Here is a 12,096-nt window from a genome sequence, read left to right on the forward strand (position 1 = left end):
CCCAGGCACCCCTGATTACTATGGTTTTATAATATGTTTTGAAGTCGGGAAATGTGAATCCTCCAGTTTTGTTTTTTTTTTTCAAGACTGTTTTAGCTATTGGTACCCCTTTGCAATGCCACATAAATTTGGTACTTACCCTTTCCATTTCTGCAAAAAAAAAAAAGGCCATTGGAATTTTGATGGTGATTACACTGGGCTTATAGATTGCTTTCAGTGTATTGACATCTTAATACATCCATAAACACAGGATAACATTCCATTTATTTAGATATTCTTTAATTTCTTCCAGTGATGTTTCTTAATTTTCGGTATGCAAGTCTTCTCTTCCTTGGCTAAATTCATTCATATGTATTTTATTCTTTTCGATTCTTCTTCTTATTATTATTCTTTTAGATTATATTATGGATGAAATTCCCTTCTATATTGCCTTTCTGGAATTTTAATTGCTGGTATTTAAAAATGATTAATTTTGGTTCGCCTGGGTGGCTCAGTCGGTTAAGCATCCGCCTTCCGCTCAGGTCGTGTTCCCAGGGTCCTGGGATTGAGTCCCATGTCAAGTTCCCTGCTTAGTGGGGAGTCTACTTCTCCTTCTGCCTCTGCCCCTCCTCCTGCTCATGTACTCTCGCTCTCACAAATAAATAAAATATTTTTAAAAATTGATTTTTGTGTGTTGATCTTGGGCCCAGTGAACTTTGATGGGTCCATTTATTAGCTCTGGTAGCTTTCTCGTGGATTCTTTGGGATTATATATATATATATATATATATATATATATATATATATAACACGTATATAGTCACCTGCAAATAGTTTTACATCTTCTTTTTCAATTTGGATGCTTTTTTGGAGGGGGGGAATCTAATTCTGGCTAGAACTTCCGTACTGTGTTGAATAGCAATAGTGAAAGTAGAATCTTGATCTTAAGGAGAAATCTCCCAGTCTTTCACCACATTAGCTGCGGGGTTTTTGTTCGTTTGTTTGTTTTTGAAATTCTCTTTATCATGCTGAGGAAGTACCCTTCTATTCCTAGGTTATTGAGAGATTTATGATGAAAGAATGTTGGATTTTTGTCAAATGCTTTTTCTGCCTCAGTTTAGATAATCATGTCCCTTCTCTCCTGCTTTGTTCTATTAATGGCATTATTACATTGATTTTCTTATGCCAGACCACCTTTGCATTCCCAGGGGTAGTGTCAGTCTTGGTAATTTTAATCATTCTAGCAGGTTTCTCATTGCTTCTATTTGCATTTTCTTGATGACTAATGATATTCAACATCTTTTCGTGCTCATTAGCCATTGGTGTATTTTCTTTTGTAAAGGGTGTCCAGAGATTTTTAACTGGATTGTTCGTCATAATATTGAGTTGTACGATCTTCACATATTCTGAATACAAGGCCTTTACCGGATAAAGGTATTGCGAATTTTTTCCTGCTCCTCAGCCTGCTTTTTCATTTTCCTATTAATTCAAGGAGTAAGAGTTTTTATTATTTATTTATTCAAGACTTTATTTTTAAGTAATCTCTACACCCAACGTGGGGCTCGAACTCACAACCCTGAGATCAAGAGCCACGTGCTCTAACCATCTAAGCCAGCTAGGTGCCCCCAAGGAGTATGAGTTTTTAAATTTCAGGAAATAGTTTTTCTTGTGTGGTTTGTATATTTTGTGTTCTAAGAAACCTTTGCTTACCCAAAGGTTGCAAAGATTTTCTCATTTTCTTTTAGAAGTTTTATAGTTTTAGCATTTGCATTTGGATCCATTTATTTCTAGTTAATTTTTATGTGTGAGGTGAAGGTCGAAGTGTATTTTATTCCAAATGGGACATGTGGTTGTTCCAGCTTTAGGTGTTGAAGATTTCCCTTTGCCCCACTGAATTACCTTGGAGCCTCTGTAGAGCATCTCCGGTGCCCATAAACACAGACACGTCTGACTGTCCTCGTGCCACACCAGTTTTGTTACCGTACCACTGAGTTTCAAAACCAAGAAGTACATGACCTGCAATTTTGTTCTCAGGTTTCATTGGCTCTCTTTTCTTTCTCTCTTTCTTTTTTGAAAAGATTTACTTATTTATTTATTTGAAAGGTCGGGGGAGAACTCTGGGGATGGAGGCAGAGGGAGAGGGAGAGAGAATCCCAAGCAGACTCCGCAGCGAGTGAAGAGCGGAGTCCAACGTGGGGCTCGATCCCATGACCCTGAGATCACGACCTGAGCAGAAACCAAGGTCTGACTCTCAACTGACTGTACCACCCAGGCGCCCCTCACTGGCTATCTTCTAAGTCACCTGCAACCCTGCATGAATTTTAAAATCAGCCTGTCCACTCGTAGACACTGCTAGGACTTTGAGGTGGTACAGGTCTGCGGATCCATCTGGGGGGAACTGATATCGTCACAACATGGCGTCTTCTACTCCACGGGCAGACTGTGTCTCCTCATTTATTTAGGTCTCCTTCTTTCAGCAGTGGTTTATAGTTTCCATTGCACAGGTTTTGCACACATTTTGTTAAATTTGAGAGTCTTATGTTTTTGGTCCTATTGTAAGTGAAAATGAATTTTGATTCATTTATTTGCAATTTTTGTTTCATGTTCCAATGGTTCATTGCTAGTACCCACAGATACTATTGATTTTTTTGTGTATTGACCTGTCTCCTGTGACTTCGCTAAACTCACTTATTCTAATAGCATTCTACAGATTCCTTAGGATTTTCTTGATTAACAATCATGTCATTGGAAAAAGTTTTATTTTGTCCTTTCTATTTGGTATGCCTTTTATTTCTTGCCTTTTCGTAGGTGACCCTGTACAACACTGAATACAAGTGGTCAGAATGACCATTTTTGCCTTGCTGCTGACCTGAAGAAGAAAAGCATTTGTCTTTTTTCAACTAGGTATTTGGTATTAGCTGTGAGTTTTTCAGAAATGCCCTTGATCAAGTTAAGGAAGTCCTAGTTTGCTCAAGAGTTTTTTTTATCATGAATGGTGTATGAACTGTACACACTTATTGGTATGGTAATACAGTTTCCCTTTGTTTGTTAAAATGGTGAATTATATTGAGTGACTTTTTTTTTTAAAAGATTTTATTTACTTATTTGACAGAGAGAGAGAGAGATCACAAGTAGGCAGTGAGGCAGGCAGAGAGAGAGGGGGAAGCAGGCTCCCTGCTGAGCAGAGAGCCCGATGCAGGGCTCGATCCCTGGACCCTGGGATCATGACCTAAGCTGAAGGCAGAGGCTTTAATCCACTGAGCCACCCAGGTGCCCCATGCTGAGTGATTTTTGAATGTGAAAACAACATGGTACTTCTGGGGTTAATCTCAATTGGTCGAGATGCTGTATTTTCTCGTGTATATTGTTAGATTGGATCGACTAGGGATTTTGTGTCTAAGTTCACGAGTGATGTTGGTCTTTAACTACCTTTTCTTATTGTCTTGTCTGGTTTTGGTCTCAGAGTGATACTGGTTCCACGAAACAAACTGGCAAGTACACTCTCCTTTCTGAGGTGTTTTGTCAGATGGGTATGATTTCTCACTTAAATGATTGATAGAAATTACTGAGGAAGCATCTGGACCTGGAGTTTTGTGAGGTTTTAATTTGTGTTATTCAAGGCTATTTGGACTTTCAATTTTGTTTTTGCTTTTAAAGGTTTTATGTGAGAGACAAAGAGTGAGCCAAGGAGAGACAGAGCATGAGTGGGGAGAGGGGCAGTGGGAGAGGGAGAAGCAGACACCCTGCTGAGCAGGGAGCCCAATGTGGGGCTTGATCCCAGGACCCTTAGATCACGACCTGAGCCGAAGGCAGATGCTTCAGACTCAGCCACCCAGGCGCCCTAGAATTTTACTTTTACTCTTTATAGTGCTGACACCTGGTTGGAGAGAATGAACTCGAGTTTCTACTTCCATGGGTAGCAAGAACCTCCATTTCTTCATTTTGATTCCTCCTTCCCAAACTCATGTGCCTCACCTGACACTAACTTCTTTAAGCCGCTAGGATTTCTTGCTCCTGGAGCTCCAGCACCCAGCTCAGTCCTAGGCACGTGGCAGGCACACACATGTTTGTGGAGGTGCAAGGCGGCGACCGCCACTGCTCACGGCTCTGCACCGATCTCAGGGCAACGGGCAGAAAGTTGAGTTCAGGAGTCCCTCTCATTAGAACCAGGGAGGAGAGACCCCTGTCTCTCAGCACCCTAAACCCAGGAAGAGCTAAACTGTCCTAGAATCCTTCAGGAAATTTTTAGCTTACCCTAGTTTTTACAGGGCTAGTGCATGGGGCACGATAGATGTTGCTCTCTGAGGTTGTTCAATCGGCAGATGGCACCAGAATTTATGCCCAAGCCTTGATCGCGCTCGTTCTTTTTGAGGGTGGAGATAACGTGACGGGATGGAAAGCAGAGACGGGACGGGGAGATACAAACCCGCAGGGAGGGATGTGTGTTTCTGGACGTAAGCATCACACGCATACAGGTGGAAACACCATACACACTGTGCGGGGAAGTATCCAGGGGTGTATGAGTATTACTGAAACCCATAGAAATCCACGAGAGTTCGGCAGGTCATGTCAGTGGGAAGACAAAAATCAGTCTCTCTTTGAACTGGGAGGTAAATGCCCACAAAGCCAGCCTCTCAGCAAGCGGGTTCGCAGCCAAAGGGTTTCTCTGTCCTTTTCCTACCTTCCCTCACTCTCTTTCAATTCCTGCCCCCTCCGCACCCCGCCACTCCAGCATGCCCCAGTTCACACCTGTCCTTTCAAAATAAGGCCTGCTTTCAAATTTCAAATCCTCTCGGCATAATACACAGATTCACAGCCCAGTGGATTTTGATTTTTAAATCCGAAGGAATGAGTTTTCAGAGTAAATTTCAGTTCCTGTGTCAGGCAGACAGGGGAACGGTTTAGAACCAAAAGAGCTTTCACGTAGGGACCTCTTAGACTTCCCAAAATAGACGGCCATCTGCTCGTGGGGCCAGACCAACCTCTCAAGGCATTTCACTGTTGCTTTAAAGCCATTTTTCTCAGTACCCCACGGCTCAAATAAACTCTCGGAGACGCTGTGTTGGTGTCATTTTAAATTACAAGCTTGATCTGTTACCCTCAAATACAGTTTTTGGGGAAGATTAGTTACAAATAGTTGTCAGTACTTTCAAATGGCAGAAAAAATTACATTGTAGTAAAACCGGATGATTTTTTTACGCGTGAGATAACAATTTCTTTTTTTTTTTAATCACCAATGGAATTACTCCAATTCATGCAATAAATGACTATTACATTTTTTTAAAGTTGCCCTAAGTTTTTCTAGTTGATTTCATGCTCATTTTAAGTCAAGATACCAAGACACTCCTGAGCTCACCTCACACTCCCTGGGAAGCGTGAGGACACACATGGTTTGTCTGACACCCAACTGGGCCCCTGAGAACCAGGTAGTCTGTCTCAGTCCTTGTGCCTCAGTGTGAGGTCTTTGGCTTCCGAAACGGGTGGCCCTGGTGGCCTTTAGGCAAATGTGACGCTATGGATTATTTAGGACTTCGATAGTGACCTAAAAGAGGTGAACAGGAGGGAGAATTCTGATTTATCTTGACATAAAACTGGCAGAAATCCCCACCACCAAATTCCTGTAACTAGAAATCACGAGGGTTAAACAGAAGAGGTTTGTCTCTGATGGGGATGCCCCGCACGGCGGACTTGGGTGAATGTCTTTTCTAGAACCACGTGAGATAGTACCATCAACATTTTACATAGTTTACATACCATCTGAATACAAATTCTTAAAATTTATAATAGAACATTAAAATAATCCTCTAATAAAATCAGCCTTAAGCATAAGGAATCTAAATTTTAGTCTCTTGTACACTTCTAAATAAATATCTTTGATCTATAATCCTTGAAAATATTACAGTTTATGGTACATGATAGAGACAAGTCAAATGGTATTATAAGTGGAAATAAAACACCGACTTAAAAATGAACAAGCCTAAAAACACACTGAACCGAAATTGTAGAAAATCAAAACACTAAGTACATAGCAATTAAATCCGTAGCATCGGGATAACCGAACGCATGCTCAACAGACTTCCAACTTATATAAAAAGCCCTTTAAAATTCATATAATCTAAATAAATAAGAGAAACATACAGGGAGGTACTGTACCAGCCAGTAACAACTAGAAAGTAATTTCTCCCTTTTTCTTTCAAGCGATCCTAACAAAAAACATGAAATAATGGTCACTTGCTAAAAAACTAGAATTCATGTGTTCTGTTTCTGTTAAAAGGCTGCCTATGCTATAAAAAGCCAAAGCGAGGCTTTCTAAATGTTAGACCACTGTACCTTAGAAAAGGAAATGTCACCAAACTGACAGATTGAAACAAAAATCAGACACTTACCTATTTAAGATATGATTGAATTTTCGCTTAATGATCCTGTAAGAGGTCTAAATCAAGCCCATGATATGAATGCACATTCGAACATCTGAATGTGTGATTTGTTAATACTGAATTATATATCGTGATTTAATTTCATTTGCCAAAGTAGGAGTTTATTTTACATAAGACCAGAATTAAAACATCTAGAGCAGGAACTAGAATCTTCTGGATCTTTGTATTCTGGTTCTTAGATTCTCAGAACCTAATAACAGGTGCTCACCTACTGAGAAGCGGGTCTAGCACTCCTCATTCCTCAGGAAGCACTGAACCCATGATAAAGTTGGGTGCCTGAGACTTAAAGGGAGCTCTTTAGTTTTTCCTCTTTACCTCTAGGCCTGTGATTAATTTCTGGCTAGTTAATCAAATTAATTGTCCCAGATCTATCACAGTGTCTGATTTTGGGGCTGAGATTTCTACAACTCATCTGTTCCACAGTTAAGCCTTCCATCTGTGCCCGCACATCTGTAGTCAGGTTCAAATGAAGATCATCTTTGTTATTCTACGTCAGGTATTTGCTTATGAGAACCGTCTGAAACAGACATGCACGCATGCGCGCGCACGCACACCCTCACACAGGATCATCTTACAGATGAAGAACGGAATCTGGAAATAATGCATAAAGCCTAAATTATACAGCTCCCAAAGCTAACTAAAAAAAGACAAAGAAACCGTAAGGTAAGTCCTTTTGATTATACACAAACTTATTGCGTGATGGCTGGAAGCGATGTCTTTGGACCAACAAATGTAAACCACGTGTCCTTTAACCATTAGCTTGACGAGGCAGCTGAAAATGGTGGGGCTCTACCAGCGCCCTTGAAGTTCTGCTGGGCGTAGCTCGCTACACTGGGAAGCAGCACGGAGCGGGTGGACGTGCTCTCCGAAGCCCAGTCCTTCCAACCACGATGCTCGGATCGCCCCGTGCCTCAGGGTTGTTCTGAGAGCGCGTCTGGATCACCATTTAGAGCTGCCGTTTCTGGAAGTCCAGGGCTCCTCGCTGCGGGGAGGGGATGCATGTCACAGAACTCTGAAAATAAACGCCGTTTAGAAAGTTTCTCTCTTTGATTCTCACTGCCAGCAGGCCTGTGCCTCTTGAGCGCCGCTAGGAGAGGTAGATCCAGTGTTTCAGTTCCGCCATTCCCTGCAGTAGCTTAGTGTAATAGAAGTCCACGTTGTCCGCGAAGTCTGTACAAACGGGCGACTCCATGTCACCAAAAGTGCAGTACAATGCAGTTCCTCCCACACTCAGGAAAACCGTTGCTATGCACAGCAAGACCAGTAAAATACAGGAACCACCTCCAACCTCATCTGTGAACAGGAGAACAGAGTAAGGGTAAATTGGTGCAAAATGGAAATCCCGGTGTCTGCTGTCTTCTCGCTGATCACGGTGAGTAGACGTTTCTAGTTAACCTGAGTTCTCCAGGGACGTGAGTTGCTGACAGGAAGATAGTGCATGTGAGGACTGCATGGGACCCACCTGTCAGTCACCACAGACACACACCTGTCAGATACATGCCTGTCAGTCACCACAGACACATACCTGTTAGTCACCAGACACACACCTGTCAGTCACCACACACACATACTTGTCAGTCACCACAGACACACACCTGTCAGTCACTACAGACACACACCTGTCAGTCACCACAGACACACACCTGTCAGTCACCACAGACACACACCTGTCAGTCACTACAGACACACACCTGTCAGTCACCACAGACACATACCTGTCAGTCACTAGACACACACCTGTCAGTCACCACAGACACACACCTGTCAGTCATCACACACATACCTGTCAGTCACCACACACACATACCCATTAGACACCACAGATCCACACCTGTCAGTCACCACACACACCTGTCAGTCACCACACATACCTGTCAGTCACCAGAGACACATACCTGTTAGTCACCACACACACACACACACACACACACACACACACACACAAAACCTGTCAGTTACCATACACACACACCTGTCAATTACCCGACACACACCTGTAAGTCACCACATACACCTGGTATCACAGACACACACCTGTCAGTCACCACAGACACATACCTATTAGTTATCACTGACACATACCTGTCAGTCACCACACACAGCTGTCATTCACCAAAGACACATACCTATTACCCAAGACACACACCTGTCATTCACCACAGACACACACCTTTTAGTCACCAGACACATACCTGTTAGTTACTGGAGATACACACCTGTCACCATACACATCTGTCAGTCACCACAGACACACACCTGTCAGTCACCACAGACACACACATCTGTGGAGCCCATCAATGTTAAAATGAAAACTAGCTCATTTACACAATGAATATAATCGCCTCTATTAAAAAAGAAAAGAAGTGCAGTGCTTCTCTGGTATGCTCATAGCCTTATTTTAGGGCACAAATTACAATCTCAATATTACAATATCTTTGGAGTTCACATCATGAGCTCACCTTAAAGCAAGGTCAATTTGATATTAAACAATAAAAAATTGTCTTTGGGTGGGATCACTTTTACATGCTACTCAATTTTACTTTTTTTAAAAAATGTTATTTATTTGAGAAAGAGAGAAAGCAAGCAAGAAGGGACAGCGGTGGGCAGAGGGAGAAGCAGACTCCCCACTGAGCAAGGGTCCCAATGTGGGACTTGATCCTCAGATGCTGAGATCATGACCTGAGCCGAAGGAAGACGCCTAACCCAGTGAGCCACCCAGATGCCGTTACTCAATTTTACTCTTATCATTTAGTGGAACAGTGATGTTCTAGCTAGTACGGCGATTTCTTTTTATTTTGCTTAATAACGGGCAGGCCTGTTTTTAATAAAAATGTCCATATAGATCTCCCAATATTAAGAAAACGGCTATTCTGGGGTGCCTGGGTGGCTTAGTGGGTTAAAGCCTCTGCCTTCCACTCAGGTCATGATCCCAGGGTCCTGGGATCAAGCCCTGCCTTGGGCTCTCTGCTCAGCAGGGAGCCTGCTTCCTCCTCTCTCTCTGCCTGCCTCTCTGCCTACTTGTGATCTCTGTCTGTCAAATAAATAAATAAAATAATCTAATTTGGTTAAATGAAAAAGAAGTGACATGACAGTATATAATGAACCCATTTGTGTTAAAACAAAAACCATGTATGTGTCATTGTGTCTACACACATGTGCACACATATATACACAATGTGTCCTGAAAAGATGGTAAGAAACTTCAATTAGTACTTGGGGGAAATCCTCAAGGGAAGATCGGAAGACTTGACACTGTTTTACTTCATTACTACGTGAGTTGTTTTTTTTTTTAAGCTTTTATTTATTTTAGAGAGAGCAAGAGATACAAAGAGAGCGTACATGTGTGGTGGTGGGGAGGGGCAGAGGGACAGAGAGAATCCCAAGCAGACTCCCCACTGAATGCAGAGCCTGACACGAGGCTCGATCTCACAACCCCGAGATCATGACCTGAGCCAAAACCAAGAGTCAGACTGTACCAACCAAGTGTCCCATTACTGCATGAGTTTTTTCATGATTAGCACATATTACTTTAATGATAAAAACCTCCTACATTTTGGGGCACCTGGGTGGCTCAGTGGGTTAAGCATCTGCCTTCGGCTCAGGTCATGATTTCAGGGTCCTGGGATGGAGACCCACATCGGGCTCCCTGCTCAGCGGGGTGTCCGCTTCTCCCTCTCCCTCTGCTGCTCACCCTGCCTGTGTACTCATTCTCTCTCTGTGTCATATAAAGAAGTAAAATATTAAAAAAAAACCCATGTTTCATAAACATAAATGAAATAGATTTTATTTGGAAGATTTTATATGATTATGTGAATATATTCTTCCTATAAATATTCAAACACTGAAACATCTAAGAATCTAAGAGACTTCTGTTTTTCTCCTAGTCAAGCATATTCCCCTCCCACCCCAGAGGAAAACACACTCTGGTGTGTATCCTTCCAGTTCAAAGACACAGGTTTCAGGATTGTTATATAAACAGGATTCTGTAGGGGCGCCTGGGTGGCTCAGTCAGTTAAGCGTCTGCCTTCAGCTCAGGTCATGGTCTCAGGTCTTGGGGAGTCGTCTTCTCCCTCTCTCTTACCCCAACCTGCTTGTGTGCGTGCTCGCTCTCCAGTAAATAAATAAAATCTTAAAAGAAACTTAAAGAATTAAGATTATGTAATTATATTTTCTATGACTTACAAATCTATAGTTTAATAAATTTTAATGGTCAATAGGTTTGATAATTTATATGCATATATGCAAATATATTTTTCTACAAATGAATAAGTATAATATCATTACTGTATCTCTTGGGGTTTTTCTGGTTAGTTCAGTTTTTTTCTCCCTCTTTTCTGGTTATTTTTTGCATCACATTCTCTCCCACTCCCTCATCTATGTTAACCATATAGTGCATGTAGTTTTCCACGTTTTTCTTCATAATCCTGTATTTCCATGTGAACATTCTTCACAGTTTATTTTTTAAGATTTTATTTATTAAAAAAAAAGATTTTATTTATTTACTTGACAGAGAAAGAGAGACAGCAAGAGAGGGAACACAGGCAAGGGGAGTGGGAGAGGGAGAGCCCACATGGGGCCCCTGGGGGAGGGGGCAAAGGTAAGCATCTTCAGAGGCACTTTCTCCTGTAAAGTCATATAGAAACCCCTGCAGTGTGACGCCTGGGTGGCTCAGTTGGTTAAGCAACTGCCTTTGGCTCAGGTCATGATCCTGGAGTCCTGGGATCCAGCCCCGCATTGGGCTTCCTGCTCGGCAGGGAGTCTGCTTCTCCCTCTACCCGCTGCTCCTCCTGTCTGTGCGCGTGCACACTCTCTCTCTCTCTCTCACTCTTGTTCTATCTCAAATAAATAAATAAAATCTTTTTAAGAAATAAAGGCAAAAATACTTTAAAAAAAAAAAAAGAAAGAAATCACCAGAGAGAATATACTTGTAATCCAGAAATATTTCTCAGACCTCCAAAGGAATATGAATGGCTACTTAAAAAAAAAAAAAAAAAAGACAATAGCAGGCTCACTTAAAAAAAAGTATTAAACAGGACATTGAATGAGCTCAAGCAGACTGTCCATCGGTGAGACAGGGAGGCCAGGAGTTGAAGTTTATGACCTGCTCACTTATTTGAACCAAATGCTCAGGAATAACAGAATTGCTGATGTTCATTTGATTCTGTGTTTCTTTACAGCATATACTAAAGCAACAAAGTACACATGCTCTTTTTACAAACCCCATTACCAAACATGCTCCCAAGTCGACCCAGAGAAGTAGCTCGGTGCTAGACTGGGGGGGGTGCGGGGGGGGCTCCACCCACCGGGGTGCTTTACCTTGATCCAAGTCATCATCGATCTCCTGGAACCTCACTCTTCGTTTTGATGGTTTCTGCTGCATCTGGGCAGGATGGTCTCCTACACCCTCATTCCTCTTCTTTAAGATAGAGACCAGCCCTTCCGCAGGGACAACCTGTTGGAGATAGTTCACATGAACAGTAAAGAGGCCGATTCTACTCAACAGGCACTGGAATTTCTATTATAGGTTTACCCAACTCCTACAGAAAAAAACCCCATCACAATTAATTATCAGAATCGTTACAACAGAACAGTACTTTGACTCTATGGAGATGACCGCCAAATACACAGATCTGAAACGCGAGCGGCTGTCCCCCGGCCCAGAGCCGGCTCCAGGGCCCGC

General features: G+C 42.2%; 1 protein-coding gene across 1 annotated transcript in view; it reads right to left on the reverse strand.

Annotated features, from left to right (window-relative positions):
• Nucleotides 1-5,043: 5,043 nt before the first annotated feature.
• Nucleotides 5,044-12,096, reverse strand: part of CNST (consortin, connexin sorting protein) — a 111,439-nt gene continuing 104,386 nt past the window's right edge. The window contains exons 10-11 of the mRNA XM_080825132.1: nucleotides 11,733-11,868; nucleotides 5,044-7,709 (exon numbers count right to left, since the gene is read on the reverse strand). Coding sequence (XP_080681258.1) covers nucleotides 7,504-7,709; nucleotides 11,733-11,868 — 342 coding nt within the window. The 3' untranslated portion in view covers nucleotides 5,044-7,503. The remainder of the gene's footprint in view (nucleotides 7,710-11,732; nucleotides 11,869-12,096) is intronic.

The sequence above is a fragment of the Martes martes genome, assembly GCF_963455335.1.
Source record: "Martes martes genome assembly, chromosome: 15".
Classification (NCBI taxonomy): domain Eukaryota; kingdom Metazoa; phylum Chordata; class Mammalia; order Carnivora; family Mustelidae; genus Martes; species Martes martes.